Genomic DNA, 27,431 nt, shown 5'->3' with positions numbered 1-27,431 from the left:
TACTAAAAAACACACGGAGACTTGTTTGATCGGAAATCAAAGTGGAGCAGAATTTTTACGATTTTAAACAAGTTCAAAAAATGTATCAGGTTGAAAATAATATGGAGCATACAGAATCGGAAACAAAACATTAAAGCAGCGATGACAGATATCTGGCACAACAAACAATGGTATTATCTTTTAAAAGTTCATTGAATTTTGTCAATTTTTCTGATACTGATAGAATTACAATATTATTTATTCAAATATTATTAATGCATAATGCTGATGACATATGGGGTTGTTGGCTATAACTCTTTTAATTTTTCTAATTTTGTGATTGACAAATACATATATTTTAGACACTAATTATCATTTTATTTTTTTTATTTTAAAGCTAAGTCGATATTCTTCGTACCAAAAATCTATTTATGCAAAAATTTCTAACCTCATAAACAAGAACTGAAGAACTGAACCTATTATTCTAATATTTGCCCTATTACCATATCTACGACACTGTCTACATGTTGAGAACCGAAGATATAAAAAATTAAGTCACAGAATTTTATGCAAAAAGACTTAAAAATTAAAAAACATTCCGAAAATCCTTTTTGATTCCCCTTCAAAAAAAAAATGATGGTTCACGAAAACTACAACATTCTATCTCCTATAATAGTCGCGATATCGTAGCATGTCATCGAAAACGGGATGCATTGTACGCTGGAATATACACAGCGGATGCTTATTCGACAGCGACGTATTATTTGAGCAAAACGAATAGGGAAGACACAATTTATTATCTGGAAGGTCAAGTTTAACAAACAGACAATTTTACTGATTGCGGATCATTAAGAGAACACATTTGGGATGAAGATGGAATTATATTTATTCGCAAGTACGTGTATCGTATGCGAACCAGAACTCTGTGGTGGTAGAAAATAGTCTGGTGCGTTAAGAAAGCCGCTAAGCTAACTCAGAATTGCTGTGGCGTCGAAGCAAGCGAGTTGAGGCAGACCGCCTACATCTGAAGCTAACCAGCCCTTAAGGACGGTCAGGCGCATAGTAGTGTGGGAACTGAGTTCATTCATAGACTGGCCCGCATCTTTCAAAATAAGGCCTTGCCCAAAGATTAAGTGTTGTGTTGTGTTCCAAACATCAGTGATTTTTGTGATCGCCGAAAAAGGACTACTAGTATATCATTAATGCGATATAATCTCAAGATAGGTAACGTACATATTTTTTTTTTTTTTAGAAGAAATTCGTAGTGACCGTGTTACAACGCTGTTTCGAACACGTTTCGACACAGCGTTCGACTATTTTGCGAGTTGGATTTATTTTTGGACTGGCGTGGATTATTTTATGAACAGCATAATGAAAACGATGCCTTGCCAGATATCCCACTTTATTAGATCAATAACATTTGCTGAACATTATTTTGTGTATATAACATGCGGATTTTTCAACAAATTTTTGTTCCCCGCTAAAATTTTATGAACTGCGATTTGTTATTATTTGGAATTACACGTGTAAATATTTACTTTAGTGTTTAGTCATTTTAGGCAAATAAAGTAACTAGATTTCATCCTTGAGGAAACCCCTTTTGGGAGCTCGCCCAATGTTCATAATCCTGGCGGAAATGGGCATAACACTAACAAAGTAAAAATAATAAATTAAAGAATTAAAGGCTCTGCGCTAATAAACATTTTATCTAGCGGTTTGTTTATACGTTTCGGTGTTAAAAATAATCAGAAAACAGCGTGCTGTCTGATAATTTTACAGGTATAAGGCTGTCTTATGTTCAGGGTCATAATATGTGGGTATAGGGTGTTTTAAAATAGAATTTCTCAAGGAAAAAGTAAAAGTTTCTCCATAGTTTTACTCGACGTTTTCATCAATCAAACGCGGGATGGATATTTATTTCTGAAACACGGCCTTTTAAGAAACAAAACGCAAAAGGTTGAAAACTTTGTCTTCATATGACATCCTCATTTTGAAAATGTTGTTAAACATAAATAAGTATAATTAGCATACACGTTAGAATATTCTTTCAACGTATTTCCTGGCTAGTACAAAGAACAGTGACGTCGATGAATCTACAATTTATTTAATAATGGTACCAGATTGTTAACAAAAAAAGAGTTAAATATATTTATAAATCGAGATTTCATTTGGTACCAAATCTGCAAGTAATTTGGCAGAGAAAACAAAAGAGCATTCTACTTCAAAAGAAGAATGGTGTAAGTTGCTAGACACTTACATGTTTAGATATTGCCTCAAGTTATTTATTTGTGGCGCAACTTGTGTTTTTTCCTTATTTAATCGGTTTTTTTTTGCGAAAAGATAGAAAAAAATTAATTGATCCAAAAGTTTGAAAGACGAAAACGAATAGATTTTCGAAAGGTTAACAACTTTTTAAAATGCGCGATATACAGGGTGTCCCGCATAAGAACCGACACAAGGCAGGTGCATGTAGGGGTGTCCAAAATATTGTAATCTAACCAAACTTACCTATATACAAAGTTGGACCCCTGAGGAGTTATTAGCCCTCAAAGTGGGGCCCTAAATTTCGAAAAAAATTAATATCTTTGCAACACTTTACCGTAGAAGAACCAAATTTGGTACATGATTTAAGTTTATTACTGGTCTTCTTTGACTATGATTTAAAGTTAATTGAAGCACTACAAGGTGTTAATTCATTTGACTCACCCCTAAAATTGTCCGAACTTTTTTTTCATTGACCGAATTGAAAAATAATAATATTAATTCATAGCAGAATTTAATTTAATTTTTTTTTTACTCTTGTTAAATTTAAAAAAACTGTATGTTTTTCAAGAAAAACCGTATCAACTGACACAAGATTTTAACAGTCTTCATTAGAAAATTATCGAAAAGTCAGTAGTAGGCTTTATCTCTCAAATTTGACAATTGGCCAAATAAATTTTACTACACTTCTTTCCTAATTCTGCAAAAAGAAAGCAAGTACCTAGGTAGGTAGTTTTTAAATATTGTATTAAGTGAAAAACACAAATAAATAATAAAAATAATAATTGATATTTTTCAAACAATCAGAGGCAATTGTGGAAATAAAATAATTTTATTATTAACTGACAAGTTTGAAAGATAAATTCATGGCTTACTACTGACTTTTCGATTATTTTCTAATAAACTCTGTTAAAATCTTGTTTCAGTTAATACGGTTTTTTATGAAAACCATAGAGTTTTTTAAAATTTAACGGGAGTAAAAAAATTCTGCAGTGAATTAATATTATTATTTTTCAATTCGGTCAATGAAAAAAAAATTCGATACAATTTTAGGGGTGAGTAATCCCCAATGAACACCTTGTAGTGCTTCAATTAACTTTAAATCATAGTCAAAGAAGACCAGTAATAAACCTAAATCATGTACCAAATTTGGTTCTTCTGCGGTAAAGTGTTCAGAGATATTAATGTTTTTCGAAATTTAGGGTCCCATTTTGGGGGCTAATAACTCCTCAGGCGTGCAACTTTGTATATAGGTAAGTTTGGTTAAATATTATATTTTGGACATCCCTACATGCACCTGCTCTGTGTAGGGCCACCGCCAGAAAAAAATGTAGGGGGGTCAAAAAGTTTAAAGTCAATTTACTAGTCTAGAATTAGTTTTGGATTAATACGTTGGTATCACTGATAGAATATTAATCTTTAGTTGTTTTCTATTATTCTATGTTCTATGGTTCTGTTGCTAATGTATGCGTGTGTATCAAAATGGAGCTTGTCTAATGGTCGCTCATGTTTTGTGTTTATTACAAATAAAACAATTACAAAAGTATACTCCAGTTTTATTAGAAGGAAAACCAACAGAACCGAAATAAAAACAACAAAAAACAACACAACTTTAATTTCTAAATAATAATAATACACAAAAATTCAGAGTCAAAGTAAACGCAGGCTAGGAAACTGGCGCTGGCCGCTTTTTAACGCCCGCGGATATTGGCTTTGTGGGAGTTTTCGCACAACGCGTTTTTGCATTACACTCAAATTACATTGTTTTATTTTATCGTTTTAAGTTAATGTGAAATTTTAAATTTCTAGGCGGTATTATAAAATTTAAGAAATTAGACGAAAATTGTTTTTTAAAAATCCAGGGGGGGGGGTCGACGGGCCCCCCCTGAACCCCCCCCTGCCGGCGGCCCTAGCTCTGTGTCGGTTCTTATGCGGGACACTCTGTATAGTGTGTATTTGTTAGCTTTTTCAGTGTGAGATCTTTGGTTAGGCAAAACTATTTTCACAAAAAAAATTTATGCACAATGTTATAATTTTTATATTTATAATTCTATTTTCTTACGGCAACGCTGATAAATTCAGTAACAGACTTGATTGAACCAGTCAGTATGTTTCTCTATATATCGTTCTATATCTTTAGATCGGGAAGAGATATCGAAAATTTTTCTTATTAAAAGTTGTTGAAAAAGATGGGACCTTTCGAAAAACATCATCAACAAAAACAACATGCAGCAAAAACATATTTTAGCTTTCTACAGCTTTCAGTACTCTAAAATAATAAATTCATCTAAATATTTGGGAGAAAAAAGAATGTGTTTTAAAATTACAAAACCCATTCCCAAAGCTATACTCTCACATATAAAAAAACCTGTGATGTGCCTACCCTTGTAATATGCAGCCCGTTTTTTGAACTCGACGCAGCATCTCTTTTTTTTTGTGGACTTCGCCATTGGCCAATCTTTTTAGTTATATCCCGTATTTAAGGGCAAAAATGTAATTTAGACCTAAGATAGTCACGTAGAAGACTGATTTGTGAATTACGTGGCTTGAGATAATTAAAAATATGTAATTATATAATAATTTAACAATTTAAATTCCTTAAAATTCAATTCACTAAATTACAACGACCTTAGTAAACGTTCATTGATTTTGTTAGATCTCTGGGTGATTAAAAATGAGACATTACTCTCCGAAACTAGCAACAAATAAAGGACTTTAAAACTACCGAGTATAAAATATATTGTGTTTGCATTTGTTAAGTGCTTTTTTTCTGGAACCAATAAATTAATGCACTGAAATGATTTATTTACATACTCTTGTGCGGCTAACAACGCACTTTGTAATTTTCTCAGAGATGTTCGTCATCTCTGGAAATAACTTATTAATTAGGTCACAGAAAAAGTAGCCTGCGTGTATGAGTCTCAGATTATAATACGTCCCTAGAGGGCTACTACGTTTTTTTTATAATTTATTTAAAAGGTACAATAGGGGAGCAGTGTTAAAGGAACGTCTGAAGTTATAAAATTCGTTTCGCCGTTCGTGAGGCTCATCAGTCATTAAATATACCCTTCGTAATTTGTTCTCGTACGGCCCTCGGATTTTATTTCTGGCAAGTAAAATATTTTTAGAATTATGGCTTTAAGTAAGCTGTTTTTTAGTACAAACTACTTTAATTCTCGTAAATAACGTAATATTTTTAGGTAGCATTAAAATGGGCGCAGGGATTAACATACCAAAAGCACTAAAGTGTATTTTTTAATTCCTACTGCGAAGTAACCTGTGATATTAAATGGCATTTTAATTTTGTGTATTCTGACATGCAATAATTGCGACGGTAACATTTAAATTACATTTATACTTATTCGTTTATTTTTCTATTTAATCCCCGAGACATTATTTAATTAATTAATAAAACAAATATAAATAAAAATCAAAGCAGAACTTTTCGGGCCGCTTTTTGTATCAAATGGAAGAAATCTCCATATTCAAAAGTTAGGGTAAAATGTAACCACAAATTTAGAAGTAATATCCAGTTTGAAATTTCATTAATTTATCTTCATAAACCCTAATTTCGGAACATCCTGTATATTACTGATTGATTTCACTTTTTCTTAAAAATCTCGGAGAGTCCAGATGTGAAATTATGAGGATTGTCAAATAAACTGTTTCCTTTAAAAGTAAATTTCTTGCTAATAAACGATTGCCCCTATAGGCTGTTGATTATACATATAAAAAAACACAGGGTTAAAAGGAACTATAACGTTCAAGCAATTTCATTGCTTGAAACGTTCAAATGGTCATTTTAGATGAAGAAACCGCGGAGTGCTATTAAATTAGAGGGTGGAAATTGGAGATAGGGGTGAAAATGGACCCCTTTCAGTTTTTTAATTGTAGCTCGAAAATGAAGCAAAATTTCGCTATAGTTCATAGGAAAAATTATTTAGAGAATTGAATTTCCCATCGAAATAGCTTACATAAAAAATTTAAAAGGAAAATTTTATGCAAAAATATCGTTAATAAACAATTTGAAAGAAAAGCAAAAAATTCGATTTTCTGTTTTTTTTTACTTTTTTCTCAAATCACAGAATTGTCTGGCTATTAAAATTTACAATCATTTACCTTCTGAAATAACAGACTCACTTACACAAAGAGCAAATTAAAGAAGTTTTTATTGGAACGATCTTTGTATAGTCTAGATGAATTCTTTGCTGTAGATTATACCGGCACTGACAAGTAACTATCATTTCATTTTTTTTTCTTTTGTGGTAATATGTTAGTTTGGTTTTGTTTTTGTTTTTGTTTTATATGACTATTCCTATATATATGTATGTATATCTCTGGAAAATAAATGAATTTGAATTTTAAATTTTGAATTTTGCCTCTAGCAAATGCGGCCTGCTTAATAATAATATGCCGCCTCCTCTCCCGCACAAGTCTCCGACTTCTGGGCTAATTCTCGTAGTTAGAATGAGGAGTAGATATATTATTATTATTATTATTATTAGTTTTATTTTGAGTAAAGATAGGTATAGGCATTGCTTCATAGAAAAAAAGTAGATAAAATTTCCTTTAAAACAAGAGGTTGTAAAGTATTTTTGGATGAAAATTCACTGATATATGACCGCTCAAACTTGGCCAATTTTTCGATTTTCGTCGCATTTACAATTATACGTTTTAATTCTCATTTTTTCCAAAAAAGGAAAGAAATAAGACGTTCAAGGATTTTCATCACATGATTTGTTCGAATGGTCCTTAAAAATGAAAAAAACCGCGGGGTGCTATTAAATTAGAGGGTTGAAATTGAAGATAGGGGTGAAAAAGCACTTTTGCAGTTTTCTAAATATAGCACGAAAACGAAGCAAAATTTCGGTATAGTTCACTGGAAAAATTTTGTAGAGAATTGAATTTCTCATCGAAATGGCTGATTTAAAAAATTTAAATGAAAAATTTTATGCAAAAAATCGTTAATAAACAATTTTAAAGAAAGCAAAAAATAAGATTTTTTGATTTTTTTTAAAATAATGTCCTAATACAAATTTTAAAATCTAAATTATTTTGTGAAAACGGTAAAAAAAATTAAAAAATCTTATTTTTTGCTTTCTTTAAAATTGTTTATTAACGATTTTTTGCATAAAATTTTTCTTTTAAATTTTTTAAATAAGCCATTTCGATGAGAAATTCAATTATCTACAAAATTTTTCCTGTGAACTATACCGAAATTTTACTTCGTTTTCGTGCTATATTTAGAAAACTGCAAAGGTGCTTTTTCACCCCTATCTTCAATTTCAACCCTCTAATTTAATAGCATCCCGCGGTTTTGTTATTTTTAATGACCCCTCGAACAAGTCATGTGATGAAAATCCTCGAACGTCTTATTTCCTGCCTAATTCATGCCTACTAATTTCTTTTATCAGTGGAGTTGAAAATAACTTTTAAACAAATTTTCTTATGCATTTACAATTTTCTTATGCATTTACAAATTTAAATGCCTTTTAGTTGAAAACGGTTGACTTTAGAGATATTAGCATGGTTATACCTTTTTTAAGCAGAAATGTTGGGGGAAAAGATTTTTCCAACCCAAACTGAAACACACCGTGGCACAAAAAAGTTTTGGCAGTTTAAATGCGTCCTAATGATCGTTTGTGGCGCCCTCTAGAAGATACAACCAAATCGTCGATAAATTCGAATTTCTCATCCAAAAAAAAACTCGGATACGAAATTTCACGAAATTAGCTGACACCCTATAGTTCCGTTGTTATTAATTTTTGGTCTAAGGCAGATTTAATTAAATCGACTTATATTGAGCTGGTGGAGCGTTGTACAGACCCTTTAGAGACACCCTGTATATTGCTTCACTTCAAAAAATTAACATTTCGAAAATCTATCTAAAAATCCAACACATAAAGAAACAAATTCTAAAATTTTCTGGTTTGATCTCAAAAAATCTATAAAATTCTAAAGGCTTAGCATAAAAGCACATTTAAATACCGCTGCTGCGCGGATACGCAGACCCGTTTTCAGTTTATGAAACCGTAATGAAATCTTCCAATAAAATTTTGGCTACCGTTAGCCATGGGCATTACAACGCCCTGTAGAGACAAAACAAATAGTATGCGAGCACTGCTTGGACCAGCACCGGATGTCATTTAACAGGCAATTCAAATCTCATTGCTTATTAAGGATTCAACTCATCGTTTAAGCATTTCTACATGCTTAAGTTACGTCTGCTTAGTATGCTCTTAGTGGCTTCCCAGTACCTTGCGAATGAATATTACGACAACAATAGCAGTATGGAAAATAAACCATTAACATTCTTTTTGAAGCACTTCCATGCGAAAGGCGGTACATTTATTATGTCCGGTTTTATCAATTATAGGTACTAGGTAGTACCTAGCTTGCCTCTGCATCTGCTCGAGGAAGGCGTAAAGCGTAATCGGTGCTAGGCATCGTGTATGCTAAATGTCTGTGGTGTTCTAATCGACTTGTAACATGCTTATGCAAACCACAGCGCGGTCGATTTGTGACCATACGAATTATTTGATTCACTTACTTACAAGTAATACAAAATCAAGCATTTTCCTACTAAATGTGTAATTTTCCATAAAAAAAAGTACCCTTGCAAATTTTCTGAATTCCGCTTAGCTTTTGAGTTATACTGAACAAACCAAAAAACCAATAAAGAACCCTTTAACGCAATTGTTCCTTACTAAATATTTGTTGCATAAAAACCTATTTAACTTATCCATATACTTATGTTCCTTTTATGTAACCAGTTTCAATTTTGTTTTATTGTCGATTGTTTTCCTTTCGGTCGTTTTAAGTCCTGTTTGAAGTAAAATGCATCTGCGATAAACCGAAGGAGTATCGGATTACGTGAGTCTATAATATTTCCACAAATATTTCTATTGTTCCTCTAAGTTTGTGTTAAACCACCATAATTACCCGAAACAGCTGTACTAGCGCGTAAAATGGGGCTATTGTGAGTGAATAGAGAAAACGATTATACCCGTTTAACTGCCTACACGATCTTTTAGATTAAACTGAAACACTGGATGCTTTGAATTTTTTAAGAGATTATGTAAGTGTTAGTTTTATCGCATTCATGTTTTTTATACTCTACTCTACTGGCTTTTTATCAAAATATCCCTTTTTAGCTAGGACGTTGAAAATATGCTATTAGACTACAAGCCCATCGGAAATTTTCAAGGGGTCATTTGACTCAGCATGAATTACTTATAAATCAATACTACCACATATAACAATAAATTTAGAAACTATGCCGTCAATTCTTGTTGGTACAGGTGAGTACACAGGTAAGCTAAACTGTCCACCTGTCCCACTGTCCCCTGTCAAACTGTCCCACTGTCCCAAACTGGTGGTTTTCGGCAAAACATTTTTGTACGGCATTTCTAAAGTATACAGGGTGTTTTTGAATGGAGTAGCATAAATGATACCAGTGAATCTACATTTCAAAAGAACACGAACTGCAAAAAATCGCCTTAGTAAAATGTTCACCCCTGAAGAGATATGGGCCATCAAAGTTTCCAAAAAAATTATGAAAATTGGCTGTAATTTGAAAACCGAACGAGGTACAAATAACAAATTTTTTACAGGTTGTTTACTAATACAGATGCGAGTTTTCAACTATTTTTCGAAAATTTTAACCCCTCGAAAGGGGTTGAAATAACCACCCCTCAAGCCATTTTTTGCCATAACTTTTATATTTCGTAAAAACTCGATATCCAAAAATACGCATTAGATAAACTGGTTCTTTTAGAAACTTTTACCTCTCTAGCAATTTTCCTTTAAAACTTTTCGTTTATTAATAAAAAAATAAAATGTATTACCATTCACCTCACACCGTATATGATTGCAATCAATCAAAGAAAAACTAAGTGTGCTGCTGTCATGCCAGTTGTCACAATTAACTCTTCTGTAAGTTGTCACTGTTATCAGCTAAATACTTTTTGGGTGTAAATTAACAAGAATTATGCCAAATTTTACTAATGATGAATATGTGGACATGCTACAAGTGTTTTTTTCTACGATCGTGCAAAATTTACTACTTATTGCACTACCTACTGTGCCAAAAGTTTAACTTTTTTTACAGTAGTACAAAAAAAATATTGATTACAAGTTTAATCTAAGCATATCCATAAGTACCTAACGTCTGACATTGACAATTTGCGCAATTAATTTCCAGTTGTCAGTTAAAATTTTAATATTATGTAAAATACTGTTAAATAAAATTTGAAATAAAAACAATCGTAGAAAAAATGTTGCGTGCAACATGTGCAAAAAGCATATTTGTTGCACTTAACATGATTGCAGCTCTCAACTTCGTCTCGAGCTGCAAACTTCATGCATCGTACAACAAATACACACTCTTTACAGTAGTTGCACAAATAACTGTTTGAATGTCGCAGAAACTTTTATTAAATAGAAGTACAATGAAAACGAAACTAAGAAATAATTTATTATCAAAAAGAGAAAAAACAAAAAACTTAGTTAAAGGACATTTTCAAAATAATTGCCATTTCTTTCTAAACACAACCTAACACGTTTATCAAAGTTGTTACGGACTCGAGCAAAAATTATGGGATTGTTGCGAATCTCATCAGCCGCCGCGAATATTCTTTCCTGTAGCTCTTCAACACTGTCAACTGGGGTCGCATAAACAATACTTTTTATATGTCCCCAAAAGAAAAAATCCATGGGCGTTAGATCGGGAGAACGTGCAGGCCAAGAGATAGGTGCCTCATTGCCGCGACCTATCCAACGATTCGGGTAATTTAAATTAAGCCACCGCCTAACTACTACAGTGCTGTGAGCAGGAGCCCCGTCATGCATGTACCACATGGCCTGACGTACATTTAATGGTACTTCCTCCAGAAGTGGTGGTAGATGCTCATTTAAGAACTGCAAATATTCAACAGCACCAAGTCGATGAGGTAAAACAAAAGGGCCGACAAGCACATTTTCTACAATTCCTGCCCAAATGTTTAAACTAAAATTATGTTGAAATGTTGTCATAGATACTTCGTGAGGATTTTCATGAGCCCAGGAATGAAGATTGTGCATATTGGTTAAACCATGTCTTTGAAAAGTTGCTTCATCTGTGAAAAGTATCTTTGAGGCAAAATTCAAATTATTTCTTAGAATATTAAGATACGATTCGCAAAAAACAACTCGCTTATGCATGTCTGGTTCAAGTAGAGCTTGAACTGGCCGGTGGTGAAAAGGATATAATAAATTATCATGGACAATATTCCAAACAACACTATGGGACACATTTAAGTGCATTGCTGTTTTTCTCGTACTAGTCTGACGATTTTCGTCAAACTCTTCAAGTACTGCATCCTCAAGATAAATAGTACGAACAGTAGGTCTTCGGCCGGTACCCTCAATATGCGGCTGTATTTTTCCAGTTTCCCGAAGTCTTCGTTCTACCGCCGAAAAAGTTTGTCTGTGGGGAACTTGACGATTTGGATATCTCTCATTATACGCTCTTGTTGCCGCAGCACAGTTTTTGCGACATTCAAAATACACTTGTAGCATGTCCACATATTCATCATTAGTAAAATTTGGCATAATTCTTGTTAATTTACACCCAAAAAGTATTTAGCTGATAACAGTGACAACTTACAGAAGAGTTAATTGTGACAACTGGCATGACAGCAGCGCACTTAGTTTTTCTTTGATTGATTGCAATCATATACGGTGTGAGGTGAATGGTAATACATTTTATTTTTTTTATTAATAAACGAAAAGTTTTAAAGGTAAATTGCTAGAGAGGCAAAAGTTTCTAAAAGAACCAGTTTATCTAATGCGTATTTTTGGATATAGAGTTTTTACGAAATATAAAAGTTATGGCAAAAAATGGCTTGAGGGGTGGTTATTTCATACGCTACCTACTTACAAATAGAGGGTTGCACCCTGTATTCCTAACCCCTGTATCAGCAAGTACGTACGGCGTCGCTTAAAATTTTATCTGTATCGATCCGAAACTTGCAGTATAAATGCCGCACTGTAAATAAGTCACCAAAACCCGGGCGAAATTTTCGGAAAATCAAAAATTTTCCCGGTTTCCGGTATTGCTATTTTTGTACGGCGTTAGGTCGAGGTTAATTTTTTTGTATAACCTATATATTTTAAAAATGCCGTACAAAAATGTTTTGCCGAAAACCTCCCCCCCTTGGTGGACAGGTTTAGCTTACCTGTGTACTCACCTGTACCCACAAGAATTGACGGCATAGTTTCTAAAGTTATTGTTTATATGTGGTAGTATTGATTTGTAAGTAATTCATGCTGGGTCAAATGACCCTTTGAACATTTCCGATGGGCTTTTGTAGTCTATATACATTTTTCACAATGCAATTGTGATATAGTTACTTTTCCACTCTCATTGCACAGTTTTATTTCCCATTTAAAAACAGAATACAATTTGTCTGCTAAATTAGAGCTGGGTCTAATCAAACGAAGCGTGTGTGGACTTCTTTATAAATTATAGGGGTTAGCTCGCTTCACAGAAGTGCCCTGCAGTAGTGATTAGAACACTTCAAAAATGATGCTGCAAAATTACAAAAAATAAAATAGATTGCCTGCTGCGAAATTTGAATTCACAACGACATTGCATTGCAATTTACCGTCAATTTATTTTAATCCTTGAATTTCATGCTGAAACTAGAAAATTTATAAAATAGATCAAATTTTAATGTAAAATTACAATTTAATCAAGGATTCAAGAATGTGAATATGAATTTGCACATTCACCTAATCACCTACAATTACGATGATTGAAATACTTATAGTCCAATAGGCAGGGTTCAGGAAGTGATATTTCAAAAATTAAAGGAATCGTTGTATTTCAACATTACTATAGTTTACATGTTCTACCATCGTCTTACCAAAAGTGCGATTTCTTGTCTATAAAACACCAGCCTCAATTGTTTTTCTTCTATATATCGTTGTATAGTACTCGGCAAAGGAAATGCAAGAGATCAAATGAAATTTTCTACAAAGAATTATAGACATTATTTTCTTCGAACTATATTACATAAGTTACCTTGAACAATCTTATTTTGAGCCACTCTGTATATTTGTACATATCAGATTTCGACAGACCGATCTGATATTGTGTAAAGGTAAACCTTATTTGCATTCAGGCCTAAGTTTGGGCTATCCAAACCGTTTTTATGAGCGCCAAATGGGGTAATGAATTTATTTTTGGATTTCTGACCATGACAAAGAATACAAATTTAGTTTTGTCAAGGAATTACTACACTAGCTGGTACTACAGAATTTTTGTTCCAGTAATTATCGTCACTATACAAGATGTTTCGTCACAAACTGTACAGTGCGTTCCATTTTTCCGGTTAAATCAGATTATCGCGTTTGTTTTTGGAGTTTATACAATTTGTATATTTTAGCGTAGTTTTTGTCACTCCGACCGACGGTAGATGTCAGTTGTCTGAGACAAAATAAGAATTATAAATAAGTTCTGGGACAGATAATGTTGATATTATCTTTGTGTTGAAGGTGTAAACATATTGACGGATTGAAAAGTTGCGGTCGAAAAATAATTTCACAATTAAGGAATGTTTGTGTGTTAGATATTAACTTTAAAATTACAGTGTCGACAACTACTTCCTTTGACGTAAAGAACGGACCTCCCAAAGTATGTAAGTTGTACCAGATGTTAAAAAAAAACAGTATTTTATGGCGACTTTAATTTCCTTATTCAAAAAATTAAGGAAAAGTGATAGAGCTGCCAATAGAATTTACTTCGAGTTTCGTTGGGAGTCAATGATATTTGTTGAATAAAGAGAGTTATTTTTAGTCAACTAGAGATTAAATACCGTGGGATTAAATTTACTTTTAAGTTAAGAGTTGTTATTGTTAATTGCTATAGGCAATCGATATGCGATTAAACCTTTCTTCTAAACCATTACGACTATTTTGGTTATCAGAAATGAAGCGCAAACCGTTTAAAAATATACGGAGTGGACCATTTTGGTGGATCAATGATTGTACTACTGAAGATATGATTGAAACATTTCTGGAGATTAAAAAAAATCGCTTTACCTCCTCGAAACAAATCTATTCGGAATAATCTATTTTTGACTATCCGGCATTTCCTTTAATCACCGAAACTTCCAGTAATTCTCGCTACATCTGTTCCTAGTTTATAATTATTATTCCGCAATCTGATGAATGAATTTATGTATTTATATAGCAATGTGAATAATTCTATTGGAACTCTGTAAAATATGTGTTGCAACGAAATGTGTTTTTATCTAAATTATGATAATTTTATAATATGCACCATAAATAAATTCCTATCATTATGAGGTCATACACTATTATCTTTTATTTGTAAAGTCTAAATTTAATCAATAATTTTGAATTATATGAACCAGATCACTGCGTTTCAAATTATTTCAAATAATTAAAATGAGCCTGAAATATGGTATTGTGTCATTTCTTGAACTATTGCGTGAAATAAATACAGGGTGTTTTAGTGCTTAAGGAGGTTTTCTAGATAAAATCACAATATGCTTCTAAAAATATTACACAAAAAATTATTCACCGATGGCAAACTCGGTAATAAAAAAATCATTTTCGAATCAAATGACAACTAAAAACTAACAACAATTTAACATCACATCTACTCCCGATCTATTTGCGAAAAAAGTGCAGTTTGAGAAAGAGTAAAAACAGCAGAAAATGGAACACAGTTAAAGGGTGTCCTAAAAGGAACGCGGTTTTCGGTGTCGCTGATCACGGATCCGAGGTCAATTTTTAAAAATTCAAGATGGCGGATCCAAGATGGCCGACCAAATTTTTAAAAAAATAACAGAATCGCGCCAAATTTGGTATACGGGGGTTTTCGGGGTCGCTGATCACTAGAGTTCGGGGCTTTCGTCGGCTAGTCATAGGCATGTTCATCGTAAACAAATAAATAAACAGGTAGTTATAAATAAAAATAAATAAATTTTCGTACTTTATCAGCGAAAGGTCAATTTTCCACCCCTTGGTGCGTTCGACATTATTAGAATATTAAAACATGTATACACGAAGCAAACGCGAAGCCAATAACTGCCGTTATTACCGGTTTGGTACGATGCGCTGTAGTGAAAGGCCGACGCGACGGTTATGATCATCCAACCGAGTCGCGAACTCTACTGATCACGAATTCGAGGTCAATTGCGAAATTCATTTTGTACATAATATTTTTGATTACTTTATAACCTGAGTACCCAATCATGTTTTAACCTTTTTTTTCGGCTATATCTTCTTTTTTCCGTAAAATATCTGATTTTCTGCCTAATCTCAGGTAGTAAAGTACATAGGTAATTGATCAAATTTTTAAAAACGAATTTTGTAAATCTGATCTCGGATTTGTGATCAGTGACCCCGAAAACCCCCGTATACCAAATTTGGCGCGATTGTATTATTTTTTGTAAATTTGGTCGGCCATCTTGGATCCGTTATCTTGAATTTTCCAAAATTGGCCTCGAATTCGTGATCAGCGACCCCGGAAACCCCCGTATACCAAATTTGGCGCGAATGTATTATTTTTTGAAAATTTGGTCGGCCATCTTGGATCCGCCATCTTGAATTTTCAAAAAATTGACCTCGGATCCGTGATCAGTGACTCCGAAAACCCCTGTATACCAAATTTGGCGCGAATCTTATTTTTTGAAAATTTGTGATATCTGACCTTAATTGACCCATTTTTTTTGAGGTTAGAAAAAAAACGTCAATTCTGATCGCGGATTCACGTTCGGTGGGGTCTTAACCACATAAATGAATATTTGAATATAGAAAAAAAATTTGTATTTTTCCTAGCACTTTTTAGTGAATTTTTGCTATTTTTGACTTGTTTTTTGAGGTTAAGAAATTCCTGTGATGTGATGGCTCAATTATGACACCGAATTCGTGATCAGGAGGCAAAAATACCACGGGTAACATATGTCGCATGAAAATTACAGACAATTTTTCTTTTTGTGGTACCTGTTAAATAATAATTTCATAAAATTAAATAGTGAGAGTGTGTTTATAAGTTAAGTTGTAGCATATACTTTTCGGAAAACTCATAAAAGACGCCTCATTTACGTGTCATCTACTGAAAAATACAATCGGATTCCGTGCAAAGCCACCCTGTAATATCAAAAAAGATTGTAACTTATCGTCCAACATTCATATCCGTCGAAGCCTAGTGTTAAAATAATGAATCAACCCTAAAACTTAAGCGATAAAAAATACGATGATCTTTCCCTGATACCCATCTAATATCATAAAATAAATTGTACCGTAATCCTTTCCGGCACGTCTACCTGTACGTACTCAAACTTATTATAACCGTTATAACTTTGAATGGTAATATTTATTGCATTAATGAATTATAGTGAGGCTGCAGATGAAAGATTTACTTGCATTAATGTGTGGTCGGTTGAGCACGTGGGCCTGTGGGTTAATTTAATACGACTGCTGTGTACGGAACTGCCTGATGTACATATAGGGTGGCCAAAAGAAAATTTGTACACACAGCTTAGAGTATACGAGTCATCTCTACAGCTCTTGGACTTGAGTAAAATATGCAACAACTGCACTGCAACCAGAAGACCATTGTCAGTATGACAAGATTGAATGGTCTTTTTACCTAACCAATATTTTCCCTATTTATTTTTAAAACTATTTTTTGACTGATAGTAAAACCTACTTTTTCCCCAAAAACAAAAATATTCTTTCCACACCAAGGTAGGTATCATAAAATAAACGTATTATATAAGAAAATAAATCCTCATTTCCCCTTTATAATAACACTAGCTTCCGCTTCTTTGGACAGCACCTAAATATACGCCTGGCGGATGTGCACTCTTTTCCTCGAATCACAGATAAGATCGCGACTTGTAACCTGGACTTTATAAAAAGCGTAAAGTGGTACTATATTAAGGGTTCTTATTTTAATTTACGTTATCATAGTTATCCGGAATAGAACTGAACAGGTATACAGTTTTTTCCATGTTACTAGATCCGTAGAAAACTAGGAAAGGTTAAAACGCTTTGCTGTCAGGGTTCTGTGGTACAAATAACAGCACTTGAATCACCAACAGAACTGGACGGGGCGTTTTTAAATTATGTTACAAATTTCTTTAGCAAATATAATACTTAATACAGTCTTTCCGAAGTCGTTGAACATAAAAAAAATGCCTGGCAATAAAATTTAATGACTTTCATAGGCGTCCCTAAAAAAGTTTTCTGCTAAAGGTAAAAAATTATAATAATTTGTACATAATGTGTAGAACATATCTATTATATATATATATATAGGGTGTTAAAAAAAGAGTAAAATATTTCAGGAGGTAATAGTATCAACCAAAATAAGCAGAAAAGTCTTAATAAATATGGGTCCGCAAAGTAACGGTTGCGGGATATGGACCACTATTCGTTTCTCAAACATTTTATTTTATTAGGAATAAACCGACAAAGGAAGCTTTTAACAAACAAAAAACAAAGTTACAGAAGATGTTCAAAGTGCCCTCCGTCCATTTCCAAGCAGGCACGACATCTTCGTCTCAACGATATTCGAACTCTTTCGAAAACACCCTCCTTGGTTTGGATTTCTTGACACTTTTGATTAATCCGTAGCTGCAGCTCTTCCAGGCTATTTACAGGAGTACCATACACTAATGTCTTCAAATATCCCCAAACAAAGAAATCTAGAGGGTTCAGATCAGGCGATCTTGGAGGCCATAAAACAGGTCCGGCCCTTCCTACCCATCTATGTGGAAAAGTTTGGTGTAAATGCTCTCTAACGGCCATGGAAAAATGAGCTGGAGCACCATCATGCTGGAACCACATTTGTTGCCTCTGATTCAAAGGAATGTCTTCCAAAAACTCATACAGTGTGTTCTGCAGAAAGTTGAGGTAAGCAGCGCCTGTTAATCGGTTTGGTAAAACAACAGGACCTAGAAACCTGTCACCTACAATACCCATCCAAATGTTTAATGAAAAACGTGCCTGATGTCCAGATTCTATTAGAGCATGAGGATTTTCGTCGGCCCAAATATGCGTATTGTGAAAATTAAACACTCCATTTCTTGTGAACCCGGCCTCATCAGTAAAAAGAATGTTTGCAAGAAAACGAGGGTCTTCAGCATCATGACGTAGAAACCAGCGGCAAAAAACCAAACGTGCTTGATGATCATTTATTGGATTTAAGGCCTGTACTCGTTGCACATGGTATGGATAAAGCAGTTGCTCGTGAAGGATTCTCCAAACAAGAGGACCACTAATTCCTACCTCGGCTGATATTCTCCGCACACTCGTACCTGGATTCTGCTCTACCAGTGCTAGAATTTCTTCTTCTGCTCTAGGAGTGGATACCGACCTTGGTCTTCCGGATAAATGGCACTGTTTGCTCAAGGAACCGGTATCACGCAATCTTTGGTGAATTCTTCCAAACATGCGTTGTGAAGGAATCTGGCGATTTGGATAAGCGTCAACATAAAGACGTCGCGCTTCGGTGGCGTTCCCATTAGCACGACCATACATGAAATGCATGTCTGTTAATTCTGCGTTAGAGTAACCAGCCATAGCGAAAGAAAACTTGTGCACTGAGAACAACTGTCAAATACGTACTGTTTATTTCACTAAACATCAACCAACTATTATAAGAAAATACACAACGTTTTTGCAAAATAAAAAAAGGGGCTAAAAAACATAAAACATTCCATATCTCCGCAACCGTTACTTTGCGGACCCATGTTTATTGAGACTTTTCTGCTTATTTTGGTTCATACTATTACCTCCTTAAATATTATACACTCTTTTTTTAACACCCTGTATGTACATTTCGCAACAACATATTTTAATTATTTATGTCCTCAAACAATTTTATTATATTGATGGTAAATTTCGTTTTGTTTCGTTTCAAAAGGTCTCCAAAATGCCGTGTTGTAATAATATTATTTCTCCCTTTTGCAATTGTAATATCAATGATTAATAGAAGGTGCCTATAATAAATTAAAATTACCTGAATCACAACAAATTCCGCATTGCTGCACTGCACTGCTGGGCAGTTTGTCAGCCATTAGTCAACAGCTGAGATTTATTGCCCAGTGGCCCGATGCAGCCGTGTTTGTATTTCGTTTGCCCTCGCTCGCATTTTCAACATTTCTTGGGCGTATACATTTCTACCACCTCCATGTTTAGTTCGACCAGACCTGTATATGGATATGGCTAAATAAATATGGCTGCGTCAGCGACCGAACCTGGTACATATTATACATACTCTTGGTTCTTCAATTGATATCGGAAAGACTATACAGGGTCGGAAAGTCCCCATGGTTCATCGGGCGTTACGTGAGAGCGATAAAGAAAGTCATAGAAATCCGTGTGATAGAGAAAGATGGCTATAATGAAGGCGTCTAATAGTCACCGCCCATTTCGCCCTTCCACAAGTAAGATCCACTTCTTATTCAGCAACAAAATCAAATCGTAAACAGTTTAAATTTAAGCAGAATCTTATCTTATCTATTCTGAACGCTTGCAAAGAGCTGTTCAGTTAAAATTTTCTATAGCCGCTACTGCCAGTTGACTTCACACTTGGTATGATGTGACGCATGGTAAACAGGCAAAAAAACAAACTGCGAAAGATTTCAAGTATGTCATATGCTGTTAAAATCATGTAAAACCCATTCAATAAAAGCAACGCGCCAAAGTGCAGCACTTCATTATTGATGTGTACTAAAGCTAAAAAGTAGTTTCCATTATATTCCAAGAAATTTGTTATTTTTTTTTGTTGCACTCAGTACCTGTGGAACAAACCTTTTCTGTTTAAATTAAATTTCTAGATCTCATAGTTTTCACTAAAGTAAATAACTGAAATTGTATGCTGTTCAACACATCTGGTTCGGTACTAAACACTTCAGCATACTAGAGACGAATGGTGGTAAATAAAAACATTTCTGTGTGCATCACACACAACTTAATCCTTATTCATACCGAATTTTAAAATCGACAGCCTTGGCTTTGCTACAGACGGCCGTAGGTTTACTTTTATGCCCCTTTTGAATACATTGCTTTGAGTTTAAAGCGAAATAGTATAAAAGTAACGTACTCTCTTAATGCAGGTTTGAAGCATGTACGTTTTCTCAAAAGCATTTACGCTATCAGGGCGCTGTTTTTATCAAAATTATCTACTTGATAGGCTTTTCTACTGCCATGCATAAAATGCTAAGTTACTTTACTTAAGCTTATTCAAATCAAGTCTAAATATTCGTAAAAGAAAATCAAAACATATGTAGATTTAGAGGAGTATATTTTGTCAATTTTATTTATTCCTTGGCTTATAAATGACTAGAGAAGTCACAATACTTTGTCCAACAAAGTAATCGTTAAAAATTTGTTGTTGGAAGGCGGGCTGCATTATGTAGCAAAATATTTGGGGCATTTAAATCTGTTACAATCTGCTGGCAGGTAGAGCCTAGCAAGAAACAAGACTCAGGGCGAGGAGAGGAACATGCAGCTTTACACTAAAATGCAGCACGTGTGAAACACATGTGTTGAAGTTACCACAACAGACTCTGATGGCTGGAGAAGGTAATGGCACGAAGCACGGCCAAAGACTCGAATATGCCATGCCGTACCTTTTCTACAGTACCTGTAAACCTTATGTAAATTTTTGGACACCATCATATTTTATAATTTTACTTTGTATCGGATCAGACGGATAAACATCGCAAAGGTATCAAAATAAACAACTTCCTGTTTTTTAGGTAAATGAAACCATTTTGTATATTTTTACACATCAATTATGATGTGAAATCCATATATTACCTCGAAAGCCTCATAACTCTCGTCGAGTTGTTTCTGTAGGTGCTAAGAAAACTGTTTGTTATAAATTTGCGGATGTGGATTCTAATTAATTAAGAAATAAAACTGCACAACTTAATTAAAAAGTTTTGCTGTTTGTTTTAAATGCCGGAAAATATAAAAATGTAATAAAACAGTGATTGTTATGAACAAAATGAGTTTTTATTATATTGCAGTTTGTCCTAGGAAGTTTTCAAAATAATTTACAGACGACGTTAAATTAAAATATAACTGTGAAGTTCTCAAAGTACAAGGTACAGCAAAACAATTGGAATGCAGTACACTAAAAATGTCGACTTTGCTAATAAATGAACTTACGAGGTCTTCAAAGTATGTAGGTTGTCGTAATTGATATATCTACGAAAAGGGAGATTTTTGGATAGCTGTTTTACATTGACAATTTATTCATGAATAAATTGACGAAGTTTTCCATGAATTAATTCACGAATTTATTGGTAAACAGTGTGGTTTTACACTGTTACAGACTTATCAAGTTTTTCGACGCATGAATCAGTTCTACCAACAAATGAAAGAAGCAAATAAATTTCAAAAATGTCACCTTTCCACTCATAATTGTAATGATACAATAGCGGTATCGTTTTAACACATATTATATAAATATTAGTTTTTGTAAGTAACAAATCAGTAAAAACAATGCAAAACTAGTACGGCACAACACATTAATTTACATATTCCAATAACATAACCTCATTACTGATCTGAGACTGGAAATGTGTTGGATTGGTACTTCTGAACTTAACTAAGAAATTGATAAAAATTAGAACATGTTCTAATACGTCAAGAACTTGATGAATAAATTCATGAAGTTATTTGACAGCAGATTTGGTGCATTACACTTGTCCAATTTCTTGATGAAGTGACAATAAATTGTCAATGTAAAACAGCTATAAGAGATACACCATATATCGTTGCAATATACAGGGTGTTATTAAAAAAAGAAGAAGAGTTGGGTTACTTCGACGCCTTTGCAATGTTTGTTTATTGGATCTGGTACAAAATTCATTCATGCAACTTTTATCTTTTCATTATCTTTTCTACACCATTCGAATAGAACTTTTCTACGATTCCAGATAAGGATTGACATAATTTTTCTTATTATTAGAAATAGACCTATCAAATCACTATAATCGTGTATACTGGGTGTTCCACTAGATAAAGCAAAGTCTGTTTATTTTGTCAGTTTTGCGATGTTCATTTGTTTGATTCGATATAAAATCCTGATCAGTGGTATTATTTCTTATTCTATTTCAGTCACGAAAGTACAAAATAAATATTTTACGCACTAGCGGGTAAAACAGATTTTTTTATATACATGGTGGCCCAATAGTGTGACAAAGTTCAATTATTATTATTATAAAGATTTGAAAAGTAATATTTTATGGGAGTGATGTACTTAAAAAAGTTCACATTTTAAAAATATTTTGAATTATACAGGATATGTATTAGAGCGGAACATCTTCAAGGTGGTTTTTCTTAAGTGGAACACTCGATGTCTTTGTTTTTTCTATTCGATGCGGTGATGCCAAGTTATTTGAAAAAATAAGATAATTTTCGCTGGGACAGGGTTCTGTAAGTCTATCCACTGTGCAGGTATTACCAGTAATTAAGAAAAAATATTTTGTAGGCATGCGGATCAAAGATGTGGACAAAATAGCAAAATCTTTATAATTTTGTACAGGGTGTTCTACACATAAGTCTCAGTTTAGTAAATTTCGAAGGACATCTTCTCTATTTTTTTAAATGAAACGCCCGGTATATTATTTTATTTTTGTATAAGTATGTTAATTATCTACAACTTTTGTAAATAATACCCCATGTCTAAAATGACTATTTTCGGAAATATTAGCACTTTTCTAGCAAAACCCCTTTAATTTTGCAAATTTTACTTTTTTTTACTCTAGTAGGCCATGAGTTTCACATAAAATCTTTGTCACACTATTGGGCCACCCTAAATGTAATATACATATTTCGCCTAAACTTTATTCTTGGGTTTATAAATGTATTTTTGTTTATAGGCGTCTATTATAACTGTCTGTGCTCTCCATTTCGTATAACCTAAATAAGAATTGGGTAGTACAGTACATACCTATTCTACGTATATTTTTTTAACACATTCGAAATCTGTCACTTTGGTATTCAACAATAATTTCGTTTCAATTTTTGTACTTGTTATGATCAACATATTAATTCACTTCATTTTTTAGCCAAGAATAAGCTACTTTTTTGATTGAGATATATCATAATATTGTACTTTTGGGATGATTATAAAAATAGTTGTTCTGACAACATTTATAAGCAAAATGCCAATGATGTAAATATTGTTGCCTTTAAGTTGGAATTTTCTACATATTATTTAAATATATATTAAATAACGACAAACTTATAGCCTTATTATACCAAATTTTCTGTTCTTTTCAGGAGCTACAGAGCATAACAAATATGGAGGTTTCCATGCTATATATAGTCTTAGAAATACTGATTTTCATGGTGCTTGAAATACACGCGATAGTGCCCACAGGTAAGTAGAACTGAATAATTACAATACAGGAATACAGGGTGTTTAATTAATAATAAGGGTGTTACATTTGAAAATATATGTTACATGTTCAGTAGAAACACACCTGGATCGATACCAGCCAAGAATAAGTCTATGTCGCTTAAAAGTAATTGGGAAATTAAAAAACAGCAAACGAGTCGAATATATTCAAGGAAATTGTAGTCTAAATCAAATTTTTACAAAAGCGAAAGGAGTAGAGGGCAATGATTTGATTTATTTTAACAAAATTGCACAAAAAACATAGTCCAGTCACTGAAGCATTTTGGCTACCAATTTTTTCGGATGGAATGGATTTACGTGAAATTTGACTGTAGCTAGGGAATAGCCCAAGAAACAAAAGTTATATAGTGCCGATGTGTGCTTTTACTCTAGGGGTGTATGCCACCCCTTCTGGAGGGTGGGAATTTTTTTTATTAAAAATAACCTCACAATTCGATAGAGGGATGAATTCTAAGCAAAAAATATTCTATAAGAATTTTTTGTACAGTCAATACTTTATGAGTTACTTGCGCCTAAACATGTTCGTTTTTAGCCCAAAAAATGCGTTTTTGAGCCATTTTCGCGAATATCTCAAAAACTACAAGTTTTATCAAAAAAATTATCATAAGCAAAAATGAAGGTAATTAAATAGCAAAGAGATTGTTTTTTTATTTTTGTAGATGGTATAGAACCCAAGTTATGACTCACAGAAGTTGAAGTCAATTTCGAAGATAGCTATAATCGAACCGTTCAACGTCCTGTAGCGGAAGAATTAAAGGTTTTTTGAGGAAAAGTTCTTGAAAAGACCTTTAAATTGAGTGGTGGTGGAAGTCGTTAGCATGAAAACTAATGAAGTTACAATCAAAATAAAATGATTGTCTTGATTTTTGAGAAATAAAAAATCGGTATTAAAATTAATGACTTGACGGAAAAAAAATTATAAGTATTCCTTCTTCAATTTACTTTATTTGTGTATTATTAGTAGATCAGCAGGGGAATTTGAAAAAAATTTTTCATTTCATTTACTTTTGAATAAAATTTTTCAATTTTTTAAAATATCGCCTTCTTTTCAAAATATTTCAAAAACTAACAAAGTTATTAAAAAAATGATAGAATAAGAAATTGTAGGTTTTTTCTTACTGAACAATTTGCTTTTTTTAATTTTTGTAGGAGTTATGACCGTTAGAAGCTCAAAACTAAGCTCCAAGACTGCCTTTCCTGAGCACTTTTAGCTTACAAATCTAAAAAACGAAGGGCTCAAAAAAACTGCAAATCACAGATTTTAAAGTGCTTTAAATTCCCTACAAAATGTTTTTTTTGAGTAAATTTAAAAAATATATATTATATCATCATACTCGCATCTAATTTTTAGAAAATTTTTCTATAAGGGGTAGCGTTTTTTATGAGGGGTAGGTCTTCCATAAAGGTTTTTTGGGTGGCTGAAAAGTTGCAATATATCATAGATCATTTGAAAACCAATAAAAAGTTTATAATTCAACATATGCACACCTTTAAAACATCTCAAACTTTCAATAATATTTTATTTTATTATAAGGGATGGTTTTTAAGGGTTGCAACTTTGTAATGAGTCGTAAGCTTTCTAATGAATAATAAAAGAAATGCAATACATTGTGAATGCACCAAAAGAATATTTTAAACTGTTAAAACCTTTTTTTTTCTATTTTTTTGGACATGGAAGGTTAATTTTTAAGGATTTTTAAGGGTTTAAGAGTTCTGCGATTTTCGCATTTTTTTCGTACAAGGGTAGTTTTCACCCCCAAATAGAAAAAAGCATACATCTAGACAATATAACTTGAAGTGGGGGGTCAGATGAGCTTGTATGCAAATTTTCAGTAAAATCCATACTATCCGAAAAAATTGGAAGCTTTTACTTTATATTCGCCTTTAGTGACTGGACTATTAACAGGCATGAATATAACAGTTTCTAAAAAATCGTTTTTTAAACATTATAATTTCGACACTTCATATTTTGAAAATGAGGCGCTTAAATGAAAAATAACGACGGTCAGGACGGTCCCATGATCTAAAGAATCTGTGGTTGACGACTTGACCTACTTCTTTGTAACACCTTGTATAATTTTGATCAGGCTTGTGAAACTTGTGAAACAAAAATTTTCCCTCCATTTTTTTCAGACACTTCATATTCGAGTAACGGTTATGGCTTGGATAATTTCGAAAGTATAACAGCAGTCGCAAATAGTACCCTAGTACTACAGTGTCCACACAGAGGCAGAATACAGTGGAAATTACTGAACGACGCTGGCACCATAAGAGGAAAATTATTGAAGGTAAAGTTTTTAAAGTTATTATTTTTTTACTAGCGCTTATACATTTATATATTGTTGTAAATAATAGGGGGCTCAGAGTTGAACCTTGAGGCACCCGAATTCTTTTTACAATTAAAAATATAAAGTTATGGCGATAGTACCAATCTACAAATAACAAAGCGATGACGGTAGACGCTCATCCTCTATTAGCATTAGACGTACACAAACAAAATATTGATATGCACTTCAAGGTTAGTTGATTTATTAAATGCGAACAATGCACTGATATGTCCTTTAGTGTATTAAGCCGTCAAGTGACTGCCTATACGGGGTGTTTAGTGTATAAATCCGAACGTCATGGAGAAGTAGAATTGGCCCGTGACAAAATTTAACTGTTTCAATTAGTTTGCGAAAGTTTTTCGTTTATATACTTAGTAAAATGTAAAATTTGCACAATATATTTTTATATAAAAAAAGATTATAATAGTCAATTGGAACTACAAATGACCTTAAAAAACACCCTGTATATTAGGGTGGCTCAACAAAAAACGAATATTTTTTTTCTTGTCTCTTGTGAAAATATGTTAGTTTATCATGTTTTAAGAGCTCCCTCAAAAATCAGCTTAAAAATTTTTTTTTAGAAGTCGCTCAAGATTTTTAAAAATTTCCAAAATCGTCAAAAATTGAATTCTATTTTAAATTTTTTTTCTCGTTATTTTATCATTTTCTAGGTTGAAAAAAATCTCGATTCTGAACATTTCAAATCGATATTTTAATTTCTAAAGGTCACTTTCGAAGTAGTATACTTATGTTTCCAGCGACCTCTAAAAATAAATATCAACGAACTAATAAATTTTTTTTATTGAATTTGATGAACATTGATTTGATTTTTTATTTTTTTGAATTTGATGAACAAAAGAATGAATCACGAGACACTTAAATTTTAAAAAATTAAAAAATATAAACATTTGATACTCACAGTCAGTGCGGTAGTAAATTTTACTTCGAGAAATTTTTTAAGTGTCTCGTGATTTATTTCTGTTCTCTTAAAAAAATTAAAATTATTAGTTCGTTGATATTTATTTTTAGAGGTCGCTCGAAAACATTTTAGATACCTTTAGAAATTAAAATATCGATTTGAAATTTTCAGAATAGAGTTGTTTTTTCAACCTAGAAAATGATAAAATAACGGGAGAAAAAAAATTTTTTAAAAAATTCAATTTTTGACGAAATTTTTTAAAATCTTGAGCTACCTCTTTTTTTAGGTGATTTTTTGAGGGGGCTCTTAAAACATGATAAACTAAAATATTTTCACAAGAGACACGAAAAAACTATTCGTTTTTTTTGGGCCACCCTAATGTATATAGAATCGATTATTGATTAAGGAGTAAATATCCATTATTTTTTATACGGTTTCTGCATCAAAGCGAAGTGCTTTTAATAATCGATTGAGTTTTCAATTG

At 32.9% G+C, this 27,431-nt stretch overlaps 1 protein-coding gene across 2 annotated transcripts in view; it reads left to right on the top strand.

Moving 5' to 3' along the window:
- The first annotated feature begins 973 nt into the window (after positions 1-973).
- Positions 974-27,431, top strand: part of LOC108910095 (fibroblast growth factor receptor homolog 1) — a 43,299-nt gene continuing 16,841 nt past the window's right edge. For both annotated transcript variants that reach the window (XM_018714605.1, XM_018714604.1), the window contains exons 1-3: positions 974-1,203; positions 23,563-23,662; positions 25,835-25,989. In XM_018714605.1, the coding sequence (XP_018570121.1) occupies positions 23,584-23,662; positions 25,835-25,989 (234 nt within the window). In that variant the 5' untranslated portion in view covers positions 974-1,203; positions 23,563-23,583. The remainder of the gene's footprint in view (positions 1,204-23,562; positions 23,663-25,834; positions 25,990-27,431) is intronic.

This window comes from Anoplophora glabripennis, unplaced genomic scaffold, assembly GCF_000390285.2.
Source record: "Anoplophora glabripennis isolate ALB-LARVAE unplaced genomic scaffold, Agla_2.0 scaffold418, whole genome shotgun sequence".
Classification (NCBI taxonomy): Eukaryota; Metazoa; Arthropoda; class Insecta; order Coleoptera; family Cerambycidae; genus Anoplophora; species Anoplophora glabripennis.
The sequence above is the reverse complement of the archived record's forward strand: the minus strand, read 5'-3'. Positions and strand labels throughout refer to the sequence as shown.